At 39.0% G+C, this 20,490-nt stretch overlaps 1 protein-coding gene across 1 annotated transcript in view; it reads left to right on the top strand.

The window, feature by feature from the left end:
* cops4 (COP9 constitutive photomorphogenic homolog subunit 4 (Arabidopsis)) overlaps positions 1 to 17,854 on the top strand; it is a 68,146-nt gene extending 50,292 nt beyond the window's left edge. The window contains exons 9-10 of the mRNA XM_072551986.1: positions 7,040 to 7,124; positions 11,506 to 17,854. Of these exons, the coding sequence (XP_072408087.1) occupies positions 7,040 to 7,124; positions 11,506 to 11,639 (219 nt within the window). The 3' untranslated portion in view covers positions 11,640 to 17,854. The remainder of the gene's footprint in view (positions 1 to 7,039; positions 7,125 to 11,505) is intronic.
* Positions 17,855 to 20,490: the final 2,636 nt, after the last annotated feature.

Raw genomic sequence — 20,490 nt, 5'->3', positions numbered from 1 at the left:
TCTGATATTAGCAAAGTGAGAGAAGGTATTTAATTTGGCGAAGAACCCAACAAGGCCAGGGTCTGCATGTCCCTCATACTGTGTGGCAACCACCCAAAATGAGAGCATCTCTGGCAGGAGAGAAAAGTAGTGGCACAAAGCTTTAAGCAAGAAAACTATACAAGTACTTGGAAGGGAACTGTATATCTACTTGAGACTTAGGGAATGATGGGAAACTAAAGATCAGAGTTGGACTGCATGGTAACATTGTGCGAGTGGAGGGATAATAATCAGGGATGGGTAGGGATGCCGGGCTCCACCTGGCCTACAAGGAGTACTCAAGGAGCAGTTCTTCAGCACTCATCTTTGGCAGTTAGTAACTCCTGCTTTAGATCATCAACCAGGCAGCTAACAACCAAAGCTTCTCCTTTCCTTCCAGTTAAATGCATCATGATGCTGATTATATTTTAGTCACAATTTGGGATGTTATTTGGAATCGAACCTGACTTTTGCAGGCAGAGTGTAAATTACTTGCTTTTTTAGCATTAGAAGAGAGGAAATAAGACTAAGTTGCTCAATTCTGATACTTTAACTGAGACTTTGGCCTCCATAGCAATGTCCACCATTTCTGAAAGTTGGTAGTGGTGTATAATTAAAAGATAACTAAACTAAATCTAGAGTAATTATTGATCCTCTAAGTACTGCCTCTGAGGACGGCACAGCCAAATGTACTCCTTGGAGATCACAGGCATAAGGAAGATTTAGAAAAACTTTAAATTATTAACAAGTACCAACAAAAATCATCAGAATTCTGCAAGCTTTAGCTATGGGCTTTTTACAGTTCCAAGCCGTGGTTTTGAAATGATATTGTTGCACCAGCAAATGATGATCTTCACTTTTAACTGTCGTCTATACTAAATACTCAGCATGAGAAACAACATCTTTGCTTAGCAACTAAATCTCTTAGAATCTTTCGCAACTGTAATTTTACAACACTATTCATTCAATTTTTCGTTAACTAGAAAAAATTGATAGCAAGAATGAGAATATTCTGTTGTTTTCTCAATTACTTAGTGTTAATTTATTATTTCTGCAATATGCTGAAAACACCTCTCAGTTGTTGATTGGTAAATCTTCAGGCTTTTCTGTTTTACTGATGAGAGAATAGAGCTAATAAATTAATTTCTTGTCCCAGTTCCAGATGCTATCACTAAATTTTTAGCATTACAAAGGTATCTTCCATCAATGATACCCTAGTTCCTTTTGCGAATTGTGTCCACTCCTTTGTAAACCAGAACACTCAACTCCCTTGCCTATAGTACCAGAAAGTTCTCTTTTCTCCGATGGTATTCCTGTTTATTACTGGTGCTCCTGTTATGCTTTCTATTTCCTTATCATGCTCAATAAAAAAAAATCAAGTACACAGATGTTTGTCACAATCCTACCTCCAAACCCACAGCTACTATCATCAAGAAGAATAAGGCAGCAGATACTTGGGAACTGCAAGTTACTGTCCAAACCACTTACCATTCTGACTTGGAAAAAAATCATCATTCCCTTAGTGTCACTGGGTCAAAGTCCTGGAGCTCCCTCCCTAACAGCACTGTGGGAGTATCTACAAACAGATGGACTGCAGTGGTTCAAGAAGGCAGCTCACCTTCTTGAGAGCATGTAGAAACCCCTCATCCCTAGAGTAAATTTTTGAAAGACCCACTTTCGCAGCCACATTTCCTTTCTTAGTAACTGTCTCCAGCTTCAACTTATTTAACTTTTCTACCCTTCGTATAATGATTATTAATAAATTTACTCATCATAAACTATTATTGGTATCTCCAAGACATCTAGAACTCCTCAAAGTTCTTGCAACCTCCTGAGATGCACTCAGAAGCCATGCATCACCACATGTGACCTCTCCAGTTCGATTCCAGCCTCAGGTGACTGTCTGTTTGGAGTTTGTACATTCTCCCTGTGTCTGCGTGGGTTTCCTCTGGGTGCTCCAGTTTCCTCCCACAGTCCAAACATGTGCAGGTCAGGTGAATTGGCCATGCTAAATTGCCCATAATATTAGGTGCATTAGTTAGAGGGAGATGAGTCTGGGTGGGTTTCCCTTTGGAGGGTGGGTGTGGACTGGTTGGGCCAAAGGGCCTGTTTCCACACTATAGGTAATCTAATCTAATGTGAAACACTGACTTAACGTACCTTATAGGTATCCTTGCCCTTGGGTTTCTTTTCATCCTCTGTCATTTGGCACTTTAAGAAAATTTTTTTTTATCCTTCTCTGTGATTTCGGATTATAGGCTAATCAGCTGAATACATCAGCCCTCTTTCTTCCCCCAGTCATCATCCTTCATCCCCTACTGCCTCTCACGCACTGTCAAGCATTGTCTATTATATATGTTCATAATGCAATGAGAAATGGTTAATCCGTGACCTTGTAAAGCTGAATCACAGTAGTACCGATCTTAATATGATTGAATTTTGCATTCCATTTGAGAGAGAGGAGAGTGCATCTATGATTAAGACCTCAAAATTAAATAAGGGCAGTTATAAGGATATGAAGATAAAACCAGTAAAATGAACTGCAAAACTGGTTAAGGGATAAGTCTGTAAAGAAGCAGTGACAGGATTTATGATATTTCAGAATACTCAATAAAAACATTCCTGTGTTAAAGGACACTAAGGGAAGGATGCATGAGGCTAACAAGTTAAAGATTGAATCAAATTGATAGAACAGGTATATAATTCCGTAAAGGTGAGTGGTTCGTCAGATGATTTGTCAAATTATAATGTGCAGTAAAATATGATTAAAAGATTAGCAAGAAGGGAGAGATTTAGTGTAAGATGGATAGCTAGCTAGAAGTATAAAAGCAGAGTAAGAATTTCAATAGGCTTTTGGAAAAGATGCATAAAGTGATCATTGGTCCTCTCGAGAGTGTTTGCAGAATTTATGAAAATGGCAGAGAAATTCAACAGATTTTGTATTTATCCTCATTGTAGAGGATACAAGTAGCATTATAAAAATAATTTTGAATTGAGATGTGTGGAAGGGAGGAACTTAAAACAGATACAATCTTTAGGAAAGGTATGGATAGGGTGGATAAAAAGTAGATGTTCCCCTTAGTTGAAGGGTCATAACAAGGGGACATAATTTTAGGGTGAAAGGCAGGAGGTTTAAAGGAGACTTGAGGAATACATTTTCACCCAGAGTGTGGTCAGAATCTGGAATGCTTTGTCTGGAGCAGGAGTTGAGGTGGGAAACTTTGTAAATGTTAAAATGTACATTTAAGGCTATGGGCCATGTGCTGGGAAGTGGAGCCAGTGTAGATTTACAGTAGTTGTTTGTCAGTGCAGACTTGATGGGTCAAAGTGCCTCTCCTGTGCTGTACGATTCCCCAGGTCTTGATGGACTTATTTCTAAAATCATAAGTTAATGGTTATCTGAGATAATAGATGCATTACTTGTAAATTTCCCAAATTTCTTATGCTCTGGAAATGTCCCATCAGACTGGAAAATAGCAAATGTGACTCCTCTACCCAAGAAAGGAGGGAAACAGAAAGCAGGAAACTACAAAACAATTAGTTTAACATCTGCCATTCGAAAAATTCTGAAAGATGTCACTAAGGAGGGTAAAACAGGGCACTTTGAAAATCTTACTGCTACTGAACAGAGTCAACATGAATTTGTGAAAGGAAAATCACATTTGACCAACTTATTGGAATTCTTTTGAAGTAACAAGCAATGTAAATAAAGAGTATTCTGTAGACTTGCTGCACTTTGATTTCCAAAAAGCATTTGACATGGTTACTGCAGAAAATGAAAGCTCCTGATTTGGGGGATAATAAATTTGGATGGATTACTGAATTTACCAATGATACAAAGAAAGGTAAGATAGTAGGTTGTGAAAAGGACCCAAGTTTGGAAAGTAGTATGGATAGGTTAAGAGGGTGGGCAAAAATTGGGCAGACTGAAGAGAAGTTACTGAGGGATTTGGGTGTCCTAGTGTATGAATCACAAACGTTATATCCAGGTACAGCAAGAGATTAAGAAGGTAAAAAGGATCTTGTCATTCATTGCAGAGGAATAGAATATAAATGTAGAGTTTTTCTGCAGTTCTGCAGGATACTGGTGAGCTGACATCTGCAGTACTATGTACAGTTTAGTTCTCCTTACTTAAGAAAAGAGAGCGCAATACGTTATCATTTCAGAAAAAGTTCACTCAGCTGATTCCTCAGATGTGAGGATTGTCTTATGAAGAGAGGTTGGAGTGACTGAGCTTGTATCCATTAAATGTTTGGATAAATAATTGAAATGAAACATAAGAATCTAGGAATTTGACAAGGTGGTTGTTGACAGTATGTTTCATCTTGTAGGAGACATCAGAGCTAGGGGATACAATTTAAAATTAAGGGATCGTCCATTTATGATGGATACAAGTCGAAATATTTTCTTTGCATGTGATTTGTCTTTGGAATTGGTTGGAATGTGGAATTCTGACTGCAACTATGATCTTGCTGAATGTTGGAGCAGGCTTGAGGAACTCAAATGGCTTACTCCTCCTAATTGATATGCTGATTTGTTTGGACCTTCCCCACTCTGACTCAGAACTTCTTGCCCTCAGCAAAGGTCTCGGTATCATTCCAATACTCTTCCCATACATGCCCACGTCTTTGACCAGGAATCTATATTGTTAATGGAACCCTCCTGCATTCCGTCCGCCTGGGCCGCCTCCTTTGTCCTCTTGCTTCGAGATCTTTTTGTCCAGAACTGCTGACATGATTAACAACAGAAATTTCTGGAAAAGCTCAGCAGGTCTGGTAGCATCTGTGGAGGCACATCAGTTCTGAGGAAGGGTCACTTGACCCAAAATGTTCACACTGCTTTCTGTCTGCAGATGCTGCCAAACCTGAGTTTTTCCAGCAATTCCTTTTTTTCTGATTTACAGCATCTGCAGTTCTTTTAGTTTTTACTGCTGACATGATATTGGTCATGTCAATTTCTCTGCTGATACTAACCATCACTTGCTGTACTTGCACTCCATTCTCTCAGATTCAATCCTTTTACATTGTGAAACGCACTGACAAGAATGGCATTGTTGTTACCTAGTCTCCTGACTTTTACCTTGCAGGGACTGAATGCTAACACTTCCTCCTACCTCATTGCCAACATCAAGCCATTGTATCTATGGCCGTAATTGACATCATGTCCTCTGGAGGTTTTCCCTCTACAGTTTCAAATTTCATCATCCTGAAATCTGAATATCCCTCTACTATCTTTTCCCCAAAGTCACAAACAAGACTACTCTCTTGTTTTTTTCTTTCTCTGGTTCATTCTTTCATCCTCATCCTGTCCTGACCTAATTTCTTCCAATCTCAACTCAGTTTTTTCTTCTATGTCAATTCAATATTTCCAGTTTCCTGAATTTAACCATAAAGTCTTCACTTTGAATGTCCAATACTATAAGTTGATGTCAGTGCTGAACAACATCTCCTTCAACCCCATTCACTTTCTCCAAATAGAAGTTTTGCAATGGGTAGCCACGTGGATCCCAATATCCTTTTTGTGGGATATGTGGAAATATGTTATCCTTGTCCTAATCAAAGTCCCATCACCATTTCCTCTTCTGGAACATGGACAACTGTATTAATTTCTCTTTCGTTCTTGCTGTAAACTGGAAAACATTATAAAACTTCCAATTTCCACAATCTCCTCTTCTTTCACTTTGACATGGTCCAGTCTGACTCTTCCCTTCCTCAACTTTTCTGACACCAATTATTATTTACTATAAACACAAGGATTCCCACATAATTTATACTTACTCAAATCCTGCTTTTTGCAAGAATTCTATTCCATTCTCCCAGTTTGCCCATTACCGTCACATCTATTCTGATGCAGCTTTCTGGTCCTGTGCCCCCTTTTTTCTCAACCAAGAATTCCCAGCCACCATTTCCAATCCTTTTCATGCATTTTTATGCTCTCGCCCCTTCCTCCTCCGTCCCTGAATCATGGCAGGTTTCCCCTGTCCTTGCCTTCCAGCTCATCAGTATTTTTATTCAGCGCATCATCCTCCACCATTTCTGCAGCTCCAGCATGATGCCATCACCAAATACATGGACTCTGCTTTCAAATTCCATGCAGACATTTTCCTCCCAATACACCCTACTCTACCCCTCAGTCACACCAATATGTCCATCTTTCCCTAAGGCACCTTATCAAGCAAGCACAAGAGATGCAACACTGTCCTTCATTCTCACTATCCAAGTCCCCAAACACACTTTCCAAGTGAAACAGCATTTTAAGATACTCTTTTCTGTATGTTGGCAAGACTCATTGTAAATTGGATTACTGCTTTGCCAAACACTTTTGTGCAGTTCTCACGTGTGACCCGAACTTCCAGTTTCCTGTTTTTAATTCTCCCCCTTGATCTCGGGCTGACCTTTTTGTCCATGGTTTGCTATGGTGTCCAGTGAAGCTTAATGCAGTAGCAAGGGACAATACCTGATCTTTTGACTTGGCACAGTGCAGCCATGGTGCTCTACCCCACATGGACTGCAGTGGTTCAACAAGGCAATTTCAACAACACTTTCTCTGGGGCAATAAATTCTGGGCTAGTCTGTGATGCTCACATCCTTTAATTGGACAGAAATAAAGCCTTTTGGTCTCAGTCAGGATTCAGCAACTTTAGATGATTATCCTGCGTCTTTGACTGTTTCTTTCCTCCATATTTTGTTAGGCGAGGTTGACCTTGTCTTCTTTCTCCTTTTCATGTACCATTCAGGTGCTTGCTATGTAGCCTTTCATGTCTCATGTTTCTTCCTCTACCATACAACCAATCTATTTGGCCGCTGTTATTATGGCAACTCCTCCCAGACCTTCTGTTTTGTTTGTAGAGGCCCTTCCCTGGTACATTGATTTTAAAACTCATACATTTCTATTTATATACAGTTCCACTGAATGGTCATCTATTCCACAGAAGCACCTCCAGCACGTTTTGTTGTTATTTCAGATTTCCATAATATTTTGTTTGTGGCTTAATTGTTTGGTTTTGTCTCTTCCCACCAGGCAGAAAAAATTGCCTCTCAGATGATCACTGAGGGTCGAATGAATGGGTTTATTGATCAAATTGATGGAATTGTCCACTTTGAGAGTAAGTACTTCTGTAAAGACCTATCTTCTGAAAATGTTCCTCCTTCCATAATTTGAGTTTTCATAACACTGAGAATTTTGCAAGTTTAAATTCATATGTGAATAGTCTGGACACAAATATCATGCGATTTACCTTTCCCTCAACAGTAGTTTAAGTTTAGCAGAAAACAGCTAAAAACAAAGATCAACATGCTTTAAGAATACTTAGATTTTATGTATATGTCAATTTTTGATTATTGTTAGGAAATTTTATATTCCACAAATGTAAAATTAACTATTCAAGGTTACCAAGGGTGTTTGGCAGAAATTCTGAAGGTTGAATGCTATTTAAAACTCAGTTGCACTTTATCCAACAAGATGTGACATTTTAAAGGATTTTTATGGTAGGATTAACTGAGTAGAAGTGAAAGTTCTCAACAATTCAAGGTTGAAATGGAAATTGCAGCCTGTGGGAATCTCTAAAGTGCATCCTTTAGAGGAATGTAAACCTTTTAGCAGTAACTCCAAATTCCTGAATTATTCAAAGCATGTTTGCACCCTCTAAGATCCCTTGACATGCCAATAGTTTCATCACTGTTATCAGAACAAGATCTGGGCAACTTATTCAACCTGATGGGATAATAAATCAGTGTATGACTGACATCCGTGCCTACTGTTTTTAATGCAGTAAATTCCCATCTGTTATGAATATTCAGAAAGTACCCCTCACGAGAAAGACATCAGGCATTTTATTGAAAAGAGTTATATGCTGAACTTTTAAAATATATTTACATTGGTTAATTTAGAAAAAAATGAACAAATACAGCATTTTTCACAGAATAATCTCCAATTTTTTCCCCCAAAAACTGAAAATGGCAAGCACTTCAGGTCAGGAATTCCTTTGTCATGGGAGCTTGCGGTTGTAGTCTGTGATGAGAGAGACAAAAATAACAAGGAAAACAAGTTGACAGTCAGATTTAAAATTCTGGAAACTACAAGACTAATCTTTACAAAAGATCTAATTTAGAGTAAAGAACAGCAGTTACAAGTTACTGTATTTCAGACAATCAAGATAACCTATTAAGGTGGGGAAGCTTAGAAATATTCCTCTTTTTATTACATGAACACATTGTACCATTTTGAATTAAGGACATCAAATCTTTTCTATTGCTGTATATGTTTTTGTAGTATGAAATAAAGTTTACTGGTTTGTACCTTTTCTTGCCTTGGGATTTACTTGTTCTAGCTTCTAGAGGATTGCACAAGCACATGTTTATGAATCTACGTTAGATTGTGAGATTCTGTTGAATGTCACAAGGTTTGGATGGACATTGAGAAGTAAAGCACATTTGTAAAGTGAAAACATTGAAACCATTTTGCAAGTGACAGGCACTGCCATGCTGAAGTGAATACCTAAGCTTATAACAGGAAGAGAAGGAATCTAAGTTAATTTCCACTATAGCGGCACCTTCAAAATTGAATGAACGAAGAACAATACAGCGCAGGAACAAGCCCTTCAGCCCTCCAAAATTGCACCAACATATTTTGCACTTCCAAACTGTTGTCTTTTACAGGATCCATATCCATCTATTCCCTTCCTAATCATGTACTCGTCCAGATGCTGCTTGAATGGTTCTATAGTGTCTGCTTCCTCCACCATCTCTGGCAACATTTTCCAGGCACTCACCATCCTTTGTGTGCAAAACTTGACTCACACATCTCTTTAAAACCTCCCGCCTCATATGTTGAATCTATGTCCCCTAATAATTGACTCCTCCAACCTGGGGGAAAAAAGCTTCAAACTTACCACTCTATCCATGCCATTCACAATCTTATAAACATCTATCAGGTTGCCCCTCAACTTCCTGCGTTCCAGTGAAAACAACCCAGTCTATCACAACCTTTCTTCATAGCTAAAATCCCCCATACCAGGCAACATCCAGGTAAACCTTTTCTGTACTCTCCCAAGCGTCCACATCCTTCTGGTAGTGTGGTGACTAGAACTGTGCACAGTATTCCATATGTGGCCTAACTAAAGTTCTCTAAAGCTGCAGCATAACTTGTCTGTCTTTTTTCTCAATGCCTCAATTCCTACCAAATTTATGCTTTTGCTCTCCTACTCAAAGGCTGATTTTATTTTTTACTATGCTGCAACTGAAGTTTCTGAAGTACCTAGTCTGTGTATTTCTCCTAACATGTCAAAGCAAACGAAAAGAACAAAAACATTTAAAGGTAAAGCATTCTTTAGCCATGTTCAGTTAGTTCTTGACAACTTTACTGAAGAGGCAGAGTTGCTGAAAGTTTGATATTTCCCTTTTGTTTGTTCTAAATTTGTTTTAGGTTTTGAATTTGTGGATCCTTTTGCAATTACAGCATAATTAAATTTCCCAAATTTACCTACAAAAAGGTTATGTTGTCTTTTTTGTAACAGCTTGTCTTGATTCTGAAAGATAATAGTCCTAGTACTTTTCCATTGTTTTTATGGGAATGCTTCAGTTCTTCCTCAAAGGAATGCTAATGATTGCGCAGCTAGCGTTTGAAAGTCTGTGACATCTTTCCTGAGCTCAATATATCATACAGTCACAGTAATATGTGAGTAGAAGTGGACCATTTAGCCCCTTAAAACTATTTTTCCATCCTGGCTATTGGCTGATCATCTACTTCAATGTCAAATGTCAACACTATCCCCACATCCTTTGACACCATTAATAACTAATAATCTTTCAATCTCTTGAACTTAATTACTGACCTCTGCAGTCCTTTGGGGTAGAGTCTGAGTGAAGAAATTCCTCCTTAACCTATCCAAAATGGTTTGCCTGTGATTCTGATACTGTGTCACTTGGTTCTGGAGCCCATAGCCAGGAGAAACATTCTCTTGCATCTCCTTATTTATTCCTTAAAGAATTTTGTAAGTTACTGTGAAATCACCTCTCATTCTTCTCAACACAGCCCAGTCTCCTGAATCTCTCCCCATCGGACAGTCCCACCATCCCAAGAATGAGGTTACAGCTAATTAATTACTTTTGAAGTGTAACCACTCTAGCAACGTAGGAAACACTATTCAATTTATGTAGTAATAAGCTCTTTTAGTGGAATTAACTGAGGAAATAAATCTTGCCTTCAACACCAAGGAGATCGCTCCTGTTGTTCTTTGAAACAGTATTATGGAAACTTCATGTCTCCCTGAAAAGGTGGATAAGTCATCAATGTTACATTTCATCTGAAAGATGGTATCACTGACAGTGCAGCTTCCCCTGTGGAATACACTAGAGTGTCAGCCAGGATCCTCTGAGACTTCAACTCTCAACCTTTTGACTCTGAAGCAAGATTTTTCTCCAAACTCAGCTAGTCTTGTCCCTTTATGATTTTTCAAAACTATTGGGCCAAATTTTGGAGTGTTGGTGTGGACTTGTTGGGCTGAATGGCCTGTTTTCATACTGTAGGGAATCTAATTAAGTGTATGATTCCTGCTCTGATTTGCCTTTCCAAAATGCAGCACCTCACATTTATTTAAATTAAACTCCATCTGCCGCACCTCAGCCCAGTGTCCATTTGATCAAGATCCTGTTGTACTCTGAGGTAACCTACTTCCCTGTTCACTAAACTTCCAATTTTAGTGTCATCTGAAAACTAACTATACCTGCTATGTTCGCATCCAAATCATTTATATAAATGATGAAAAGTAGTGGACCCAGCACCAATCCTTGTGGCTATCCCACTGGTCACAGGCCTCCAGTATAAAAGGCAACCCTCCACCACCCTCTGTCTTCTATCTTCGAGCCAGTTATGTATCCAAATGGCTAGTTCTCCCTGTATTCTATGAAATCTAACCTTGCTAACCAGTCTACCATGAACCTTGTCGAACGCCTTACTTAAGTCTACATAGATCACTTCCACCGCTCTGCCCTCATCAATCCTTTTCTTTAATTCTGCAAAAAACCTCAAATCAAGCTTGTGAGGCATGATCTCCCACGCATAAAGCCATGTTGTCCTTGCCTTTTGAAATAAATGTAAATCCTGTCCCTCAGGATTCCCTCCATTTGTCAACAGTTTCATGATCATTGGATTCTTATTTTTATATCTTTATTTAATTCGAATTTCACCACGGTGCATTTGAAATCAGATCCTCAGAACATTATCTGCAGTAGGTCCTGGAACGTACCCCCTGTGGGTGAGGAGGGACTACTGTATAATATCATGATCTAATTGAGTGGGGAGTAGGCTGTTCTAGCTATGTAATTTACTTGTTTACCCTGCTTAAAAATGTCATAATCAAAATCACAAATCATCTGCTAGGGGGAGTCTTATCATTTTCACACAGTACATTTGGACACCAAGACTTTTTGAAATCGTGTCTGTTGTTATTAGCACTTGAAATGTATCTGTATCTTTTATTCTTTCAGCTCGTGAAGCTTTGCCCACATGGGACAAACAGATCCAATCCCTTTGTTTCCAAGTGAACAATCTACTGGAGAAGATCAGCCAGGCTGCCCCTGAGTGGACAGCACAGGCAATGGAAGCTCAGATGTCACAGTAGTATCCCAACCAAGTGTATGGAATAGCAACCGCTTTCAAGATTCAGTGATCCCGCATTTAAAATACTGAATTTGTTTCTTCCACAATTTAATTTGCATTTGTAGTTATTTAAGACTGTTTTATAAAAAATAGGATGCTCATTTCCACCATGTCTGCTTTGAATTTGGAAGTGTTTCTTTAGTTGCACTGGATTCAAAAAAGCATCATAGTCACTGTTTGTGGGAGTTCTGTTAGTAAATGCAGAGGTGAGATTTGTTTCCAGTGAGCTTGGTTGCTCTTTATTGAATTCAAAAGACTGTAAGTCAGTTTGCGATGGAACAGTGTGGTTTAATTAGGAAATTTCAGATCTTTATTTCTGAACCTTTATCAAACAAAACAAACCAACATTGTTTCTGTGAATTATTTACTGAACTCCAAAGAAACCAAAAAGGCTCAAATCTATGCTCACAGAACCTGTTCAAGGAAATAAATCTGTCTTAAAGGAGTTAGTGGCACTAATTGTATTACTTTGTGAATATCCTCTCTTATTTCCATTAAATTAATTGTATATTTAAAAAGCCCCTTTGCTGTTGCTATGACAAAAAATTGTTTTGGTTTTATAGGTTTTCTTTTTTTAAAAAAAACAATAATAGGTTGACTTTTCTCTTCGCTCTTCAAGTTGACTGATCATATTTATGAAGAAACCTTTTTCCATTATTTCTACTTATGATATTCTACAAGTTAGATGCAGAGCTTTCCTACACCACATGAACAAAGAATCTTAACTAATTCCTGAACAGTAACACTGCTTCCTAATTTCTCAGCAGCTAACTTTGTTAACTTTGAGTCAGGTCAGCAATCCATTCGATAAGAATGGGTTTGCACTGGTGGAATGGATTGAGATATTTGAATTCATAACCTTAATCAGCTCAATAAGATACCCCACAGCATTTTTCTTTTGAGCAGAGAAATTTCTACTTAATTTTCTTAAATCAAAATAAGTAGTTTATAGTTATATTAAAATTTATCAAATTCAAAATTTGTTTTTTCTTATTGCTGTGATTCTTTTGTATTGAGGAATGTGTCCAAGATTATCTCAATTAAAATAGACCCAGCAGCAAGCTGTTTGTGTGTTTTATAAGTGAGGAAGGTTATTTATTTACCTCAGATGTTTAAAATATTTTATTCTCACATACTGTTGTATACTCAGAATAGATACAAATGAATATAAACAATATAATTGAAAGGTTGATTGTCTCTTGTTTCTGTTTAATAACAGGTGTTTGTTTCTTAGAGTTGATGTGAAGTGAAAGACTTTAAAGCAGAGGAATTTTTGTAAGTTGTGAGGCTTCTCATAGTTAAATTTGTTGTTCTCCAGTGGACTTGAAATCAGAGCAGCAAGGGGCCTTAGGGGCAGCATTTTCACGCAGAGGGTGGTGTGTGTATGGAGTGAGCTGCCAGAGGGAGTGGTGGCGGTTGGTACAATTACAAGATTTAAAAGGCAGCTGAATGGGTATATGGACATGAAGGTTTTAGAGGGATATGGGCCAAGTGCTAGCAAATGGGACTAGATTAATTTCTGATATCTGGTCAGCATGGATGAGATGAACTAAAGGGTCTATATCCATGGTGTACGGCTCTATGACTCTGAGTCTTTCAACTTGTTTCAGTTTTGGCTACTTAGGCAGCAAACCAGCTGAAAATCAGCTTTCTGCTGGAACGGAGTCTACAAGCAGCTTCTTGCTGACCTTTGGTAAGGAAATAAGGTGTGACCTCCACTAGTTCAAATTCCTTCTAAAATAAATTAGTTTGATTATTTATCTTGTACTATGGTGTTCAAAGTACAGGAAGAAGCTCTGTGGTCCATAGCCCTCTATTCCCTGGCTATTTTTGTATTTGTCAAAATGCCTCAGATTCCCTACAGTATGGAAACAGGCCATTCGGCCCAACAAGTCCAAACCGATCCTCTGAAGAGTAATCCATCCAGACCCATTCCCTTACTCTATGTTTAGAGATAAAACAAAAAATCTCCCTGACTTGCATGGAGAAATGGTAGATGGAGTTTAATGTGAACAAATATGAGATGATATGTAAGGTATGTTTACCTTACAAGGTATGTTTACATGCAAGGTATGTTTACCCCTGACTAATGCCCCTAACACCATGGGCAATTTAGCATGACCAATTCACCTAACCTGCACATCTTTGGATTGTGGGAAGAAATCTGAGTACCCGGAGGAAACCCACGCAGACACGGAGAATGTGCAAACTCCACACAGACAGTTGCCCGAGGCAGGAATCGAACCTGGGTCCCTGGTGCTGTGAGGCAGCAGTGCTAGCCACTGTGCCGCTATTGTATCTGCTTCCTGCACCAACCCTGCCAGCGTGTTCCAAACACTTACCATGATCTGTGTTTTTTTAAAAAAACCTTACCTCACATCTTCATTAAACTTACCCCCTTGTACTTTAAGCTTACGTCCTCATGTAATTGATATTTCTTCCCTTGGAAAAAGACTCCCAACTATCTATTCTAATCATGCCTCAAGTTTGTGAACTTCTGTTAAGTCACCACTCATCTTTCAACATTCAAGTGAAATCACACCAGGTTTGTCCAATCTCTCCTGATAGCTACAAACCATTACCCTAATACACTACAAACCAGGTGCCCTCTGCAAGGCTCCACAACCTTCTGGTATTGTGGTGACCAGAACTGTACACAATGTTTCAAAGGTTGTCTAACTGAAGTTAATATCTGACTTAGCTGCAACATTACTTGCCGATTTTTATACTCTGCCACGACTGAAGGCAAGAATGCTATGTGCCTTCTTGACCACCTTATCCACTTGTGTTGCCATTTTTATGGAACTATGGACATGTCTGCCAAGATTCCTCTGTCGATGCTACTAAGTGTTCTGCCATTTACTGTATACTTCCCTCCTGTATTAGCTCTTCCAAAATATATCATCTCATATTTGTTCACATTAAACTCCATCTACCATTTCTCCATGCAAGTCTTCAATCTATCTACATCCTGCTGTATCCTCTGGCAATTCTTATTATCTGCAGCTCCCCCAATCTTTGTGTTGCCTGCAAAATTGCTGATCAGGTCATCTACATTTTCCTCCATATACTTACGTATATTGCAAATACAGGGGTCCCTGCATTGATCTCTGCGGAGCACCACTGATCACAGATCTCCAGTCAGAAAAACACCCTTCCGTCACTATTTTCTGTCATCCATGACTAAGCCAGTTCTGTACCCATCTTATCAGCTCACCATGGATCCCATGTGACTTCAACTTTTGTATCAATCTGCCATGGAGAACCTTGTCAAAGGTCTTGCTAAAGTCTATAAAGTCAACATCCACCGTTCTGCCCTCATCAATCATATATGTCACTTCCTCAAAAGTTTCAATTAGGTTTGCAAGGCACAACCTTCTTTGTACAAAGCAATGTTGCTTATTGCTAATCAAACCATATTTTTCCAAATGTGAGTAAATCCTATCCCTAAGAATCTTCTCCAATATTTCCCAGTAACTGACATTAGGCTCACTGACCTGTAATTTCCAGATTTATCCCTGTTGCCCTTCTTAAACAAAGCAACAATATTAGCTATTCTCCAGTCCTCCTGTGATGAAAGATTTCATACAGGCCCCCAGCATTGTCCTCACCTAATTCCTTCAGCACTCTAGGAAAGATCCCATCAGGATCTGTGGACTTGGTTAAAAGCTTTTTAAGACACCCAATACCTTCTTTATATTGCCATGCCCCAGGATATCAACATACCCTGTGAGGCCTGTGACCAGTGGAGTGCCACAAGGATCAGTGCTGGGCCCTCTACTTTTTGTCATTTACATAAACGATTTGGATGCAAGCATAAGAGGTACAGTTAGTAAGTTTGCAGATAACACCAAAATCGGAGATGTAGTGGACAGCGAAGAGGGTTACCTCAGATTACAACAGGATCTGGACCAGATGGGCCAATGGGCTGCGAAGTGGCAGATAGAATTTAATTCAGATAAATGCGAGATGCTGCATTTTGGGAAAGCAAATCTTAGCAGGACTTATACACTTAATGGTAAGGTCCTTGGGAGTGTTGCTGAACAAAGAGACCTTGGAGTGCGGGTTAATTGCACCTTGGAAGTGGAGGTTGCAGCTAGTTAGGATAATGAAGAAGGTGTATGGTATGTTTTCCTTTATTGGTCAGAATATTGAGTACAGGAGTTGGAAGGCCATGTTGCAGCTGTACAGGACATTGGTTAGGCCACTGTTGGAATATTGCGTGCAATTCTGGTCTCCTTCCTATCAAAAAGATGTTGTGAAACTTGAAAGGGTTCAGAAAAGATTTATAAGGATGTTGCCAGGTTTGGAGAATCTGAGCTACAGGGAGAGGCTGAACAGGTTGGGGCTGTTTTCCCTGGAGCGTCGGAGTCTGAGGGGTGACCTTATAGAGGTTTACAAAATTATGAGGGACATGGATAGGATAAATAGACAAAATCTTTTCCCTGGGGTCGGGGAGTCCAGAACTAGAGGGCATAGGTTTAGGGTGAGAAGGGAAAGATATAAAAGAGACCTAAGGGGCAACTTTTTCACTCAGAGGGGAGTACGTGTATGGAATGACCTGCCAGAGGATGTGGTGGAGGCTGGTACAATTGCAACATTTAAGAGGCATTTGGATGTGTATATGAGTAGGAAGGGTTTGGAGGGATATGGGCTGGGTGCTGGCAGGTGGGACTAGATTGGGTTGGGATGTCTGGTTGGCATGGACAGGTTGGACCGAAGGGTCTGTTTCCATGCTGTACATCTCTATGACTCTATACCCCTCACCAAGCACCATGTCCTCCTTTGTGAACACTGATGCAAAATGTTCATCGAGGAGCTCATCCACTTCCTCTGGTTCCACGCATAAATTCCCTTCTTTACCTACCCTTTCCCTAGCTACCCTCTTCCTCTTTACAGATGGATAAAATGCCTTTGGATTTTCTTTAATCCTGCTGGACAAAGACATTTCATGGCCCCTTTTAGCCTTCCAAATTCCTTGTTTAAGTTCTTTCCTGCTTTCTTTGTATTCCTCGAGGGCTTTGTCCATCTTTAGTTTGCTAAACCTATCTATGGCTCCTTTTTCTTTTTCACTAATATGAGTGTTTGAGATAGCCGGGGCCTTTATATCTGAATGACTCTCTCAATTTGAAATAATCCTTCAGGATGTCCTTCAGGAAAGATCATCGAGTCATGTTCAGCCTGCAAGATTGTTCATGGTCACTCTGGAGAGCGGCAAGTGTTTTACTCCACAGGCTCTGGTGATCATTGTTTTACAACCTTTCATGGTTAGTTTCTAAAAGTATAGAAGTTAGCGGTGTGGGGGTCTTGTTGCCATTCCAAACAGAGATGCAGCCAGTTATTTACTGTCGAGGGGTTCATAACTTCTGGTTGGGTGGTGGAGCTTTGGCTTCTCAGAGAAAGTGGAAATAGTTGTTCATCAGGGACCTTTAGGTACATATCCTGTTTTAATTTTGTCTATGAGTTTTGATTTGGTGCTGTTACAGCAAGGCATCCTGCTACTTGGCCTCACTGTGGTGTGACATTGTTGCTCCTTTAACAAAGTTATGTTGTCCATGGTTTGTTTTCAGAAGGGTAGTAAAGGCACAGGTTCCAAAATGTCTGGAAATATCAACTTGAAAATGCTTTTTAAGTGTTTTTATTTAAAACATTTGTATAATTAAAGGGTGTGGCCAGTTCTCCCAGCTCAGGGTTTGTTTTGGTTTGGCTTTAGTAAGCTGTTTTGTTTGCAAGTTTTAGCTGGGAACCCAGACAAGCTGCTGGGGACCCAAAGAAGCAGTTCCATGCTGATTCTCTCGCTCTCTCGCTCGCTCTCTCTCTCTCTCTGATATCTGTGTTTGTTATTACCTTTTTTGCCAAGGGGGTATTTATGGGGATGTTGCACGTATTGTAACGGCATCATTAAGTTGCGATAGAGTCGATTGAGTTTTCAGGTAGGTTAAGTTATTCTAAATTCGGTCCTTTTGTTTGTGTTTCATTCAGTTGTCTGTAAATAAGTTCTGTTTTGTTTCAAACTGAGTGGTTGGGCCAGCTGATCACACCTGGAATATCTACACCTGCTTACAACAAGTAGAAACATTAGGGTCTAGGCTACCTTCTTGAAATGTTTTGAGGGGCTCTGGCCTGGTTCATAACAGTGGCCTTCCGAAATAATAAAGTTGTATTTCCTTTTCTTCAGTAGAACGATTTTCTTTTTCCACCTTTGGGTTGCATTCATGAGTACGCACACTGAATTGTTTTACTTCAGTTTAAACTTAAAGGGCCAGTACGTTGAAATTGTTCCCCTGGATTAAATATACAAACTCCCTTTGTCTTCATTTTGATACCACAATCGTTGATTGTTTGTTGAGGCAATTATTAATTATTCCAATTTATTCCTTTCCTGGTCTGACCTACCAGTGACTCTAGACCTGCTGCATTGTGGCTGACTTTTAAATACCATCTGAAATAGCAAGGAAAGCCACTGGACAACAAATGGAGTGGCCTTTCCAACTTTTCTCAGTCCTAAAAAAAAAGTGATTTAAAGCACACTCCATCGCAGGCTCTAGGTAATAGGCAGCGCCACTAATTTACAGTGACTAACTACATCAAATTTGATTATTGCATAGGAATTCAAAATTTTTCTTCATGTTATGAAATCTGCTGTCATTCCATCTAGAAAACTGAACTTCTGTGACATCTGAATCAGTAAAGTGTCTTTTTATGGAGAATGATGTGCCATTTCACTGAAACATCCAAATTTCTTATGGGGTAGATGCTGAGAGGCTTCACTCTAACTCATTCATGGGATGAGGGTGTCGCTGACTGCGCCAGCATTTATTATCCATCTCTCATTGCTCAAAGGACAGTCAAGTGTCTACCATATTGCTGTGGGTCTGAAGTCACTTGCAGACCAGACCAGATGAAGATTGCAGATTTCCTTCCCTAAATGGCATTAATGAGTCAGAAGGATTTTTATGACAATTGACAATTCCTGCCATTAGGATAGCTTTTATTCCTGATTTGTATTGAATTTAAACTTCACAATCTGCCATGGTGGGATTTGAACTCATCTCCCCAAAATATTGAAAACTGTAAATGCTGGAGATCACAGCGGGTCAGGCAGCAATCATGAGAGAGAGCAATCTAACATTTCGAGTCTAGATGATTCTTCACCAGCTCTGATGAAGAGTCGTCTAGACTCGAAACATCAGTTTGCTGTCTCTCTGTGGATGCTGACTCACTGTGATCTCCAGCATTTGCTGTTTTCAATACAGATCCCAGCATTTGCAGCAGTCTGCTCCTCAGAATATTGGTCTGGGTTCTGGATTGCTGGCCAAGTGGCATTACCACTGCACCAACACCTCTTGTGTGCCTAGAAACCACTTAGGATAAGATGAGAAGAAATTTCTTCACTCAGAATTGTGGATATTTGAAATTTTCTACCCCAGAGGAATGTAGATGTTTCATCATAGAATGAATAAAATCGATAGATTTGTTTTGGAAACTATCAATAGATGTGGCGATAAGCAAAAATATGGATGGGGTTGGTGGAGGTAAGTGGAGGAATCAGACGACTGTCTCCCACTCATCCTTGTGTACAGTATGTCATTAGTTCCCCTTGGATTAGAAAAACTGCCAAAGTCACTATCATTTAATGTAAGTTTTAATATTGCATGATATTTGCTGGAGATTTTTTTTCCAAAGTTCCTTTGATTTTCTATGAAAATTGCAAATTGTTGGTCATTGAGCAAGGTTCTTTCTTTCATGTTCCAACTGAACACTATTGCAACCTGAAAGTATTTTTACATATTACCGCATTAATCATGTTTTTTATTATTCCAGTTAACTTAGGAAAAGTCTACAGTTTGAGGAATGTTTAAGTAGGTACTTAAAGTGCAGGTCAAGCCTATGCAATATAGGAACTTGACTAGTGCTTGAGCAGTGGGAATGGCCAAAATAGGCCAAAGCTTTTTTTAAACACACTGTTTGTCTCACTATAGCCAATAGATGGGGCTGTAGCCAACCATTTATGTCCAAATAAAAACTTATTTCTGTTATATATAACAGTCAAAGAGGCTTGAATTTAAGATGCAGGAGACCATTCAGTCCATTGATCCTGTACCAGTTGATCTGCTATAAATTTGCTTTTTGTTGATTCCTGGTTAAACACTGCAGCACAGCTTAATTAGCCTACTTCAGCATAATGACCTGTTTATCATTTAAAGTAATTTAATATTTCCATGTATAGTTAAACTGCCACCACCCAAGACTATAAGCAAAAGCCTTATTAAGTTCTTCCAATTCATCTTTTGTATATTTACTTCTTTAGTCTTTGCAAGCTTATATTTTTTTGGATATGGTGGAATGCCAAAATATTCTAACTCATCTCAGCAGTGTAATATAAATATCCAAGTTCCTACTGATCATTTTCTAATATCTATGTGTTGTGTGGATTTTGGAAAATCTTATAACTATTCATAGGCACTTTATAAGTCATCCTATGTTAACTCAATTCCGTTAATTGCTTACTTAAATTTAGGTTTTGCTCTCATGCATACTCAGGTACATGGTAAAAGAGTACAGTGAAAAGTGTATAATGTTGCACACACGATGCCATCCTCGGTACAAAGTACCTAAGTTCAAAAACTTAGTTACAGAAGTAGAAAAATAAAGAAATGCATTTTAAAAGTTCAGCACTATAGTCTTCTTAGTATCAAAGTAGAAAAATGAAGAAATAAAGTTTAAAAAGTCATATGTTCATATTTATATGAATGGTTTGTAGGAATTAGAAGAATGAGAGATGGCTTTATTGAAACATGTAAGATTCCTAA

Source organism: Chiloscyllium punctatum, chromosome 1, assembly GCF_047496795.1.
Source record: "Chiloscyllium punctatum isolate Juve2018m chromosome 1, sChiPun1.3, whole genome shotgun sequence".
Lineage (NCBI taxonomy): Eukaryota > Metazoa > Chordata > Chondrichthyes > Orectolobiformes > Hemiscylliidae > Chiloscyllium > Chiloscyllium punctatum.
This window is presented reverse-complemented; position numbering and strand designations above follow the sequence as displayed.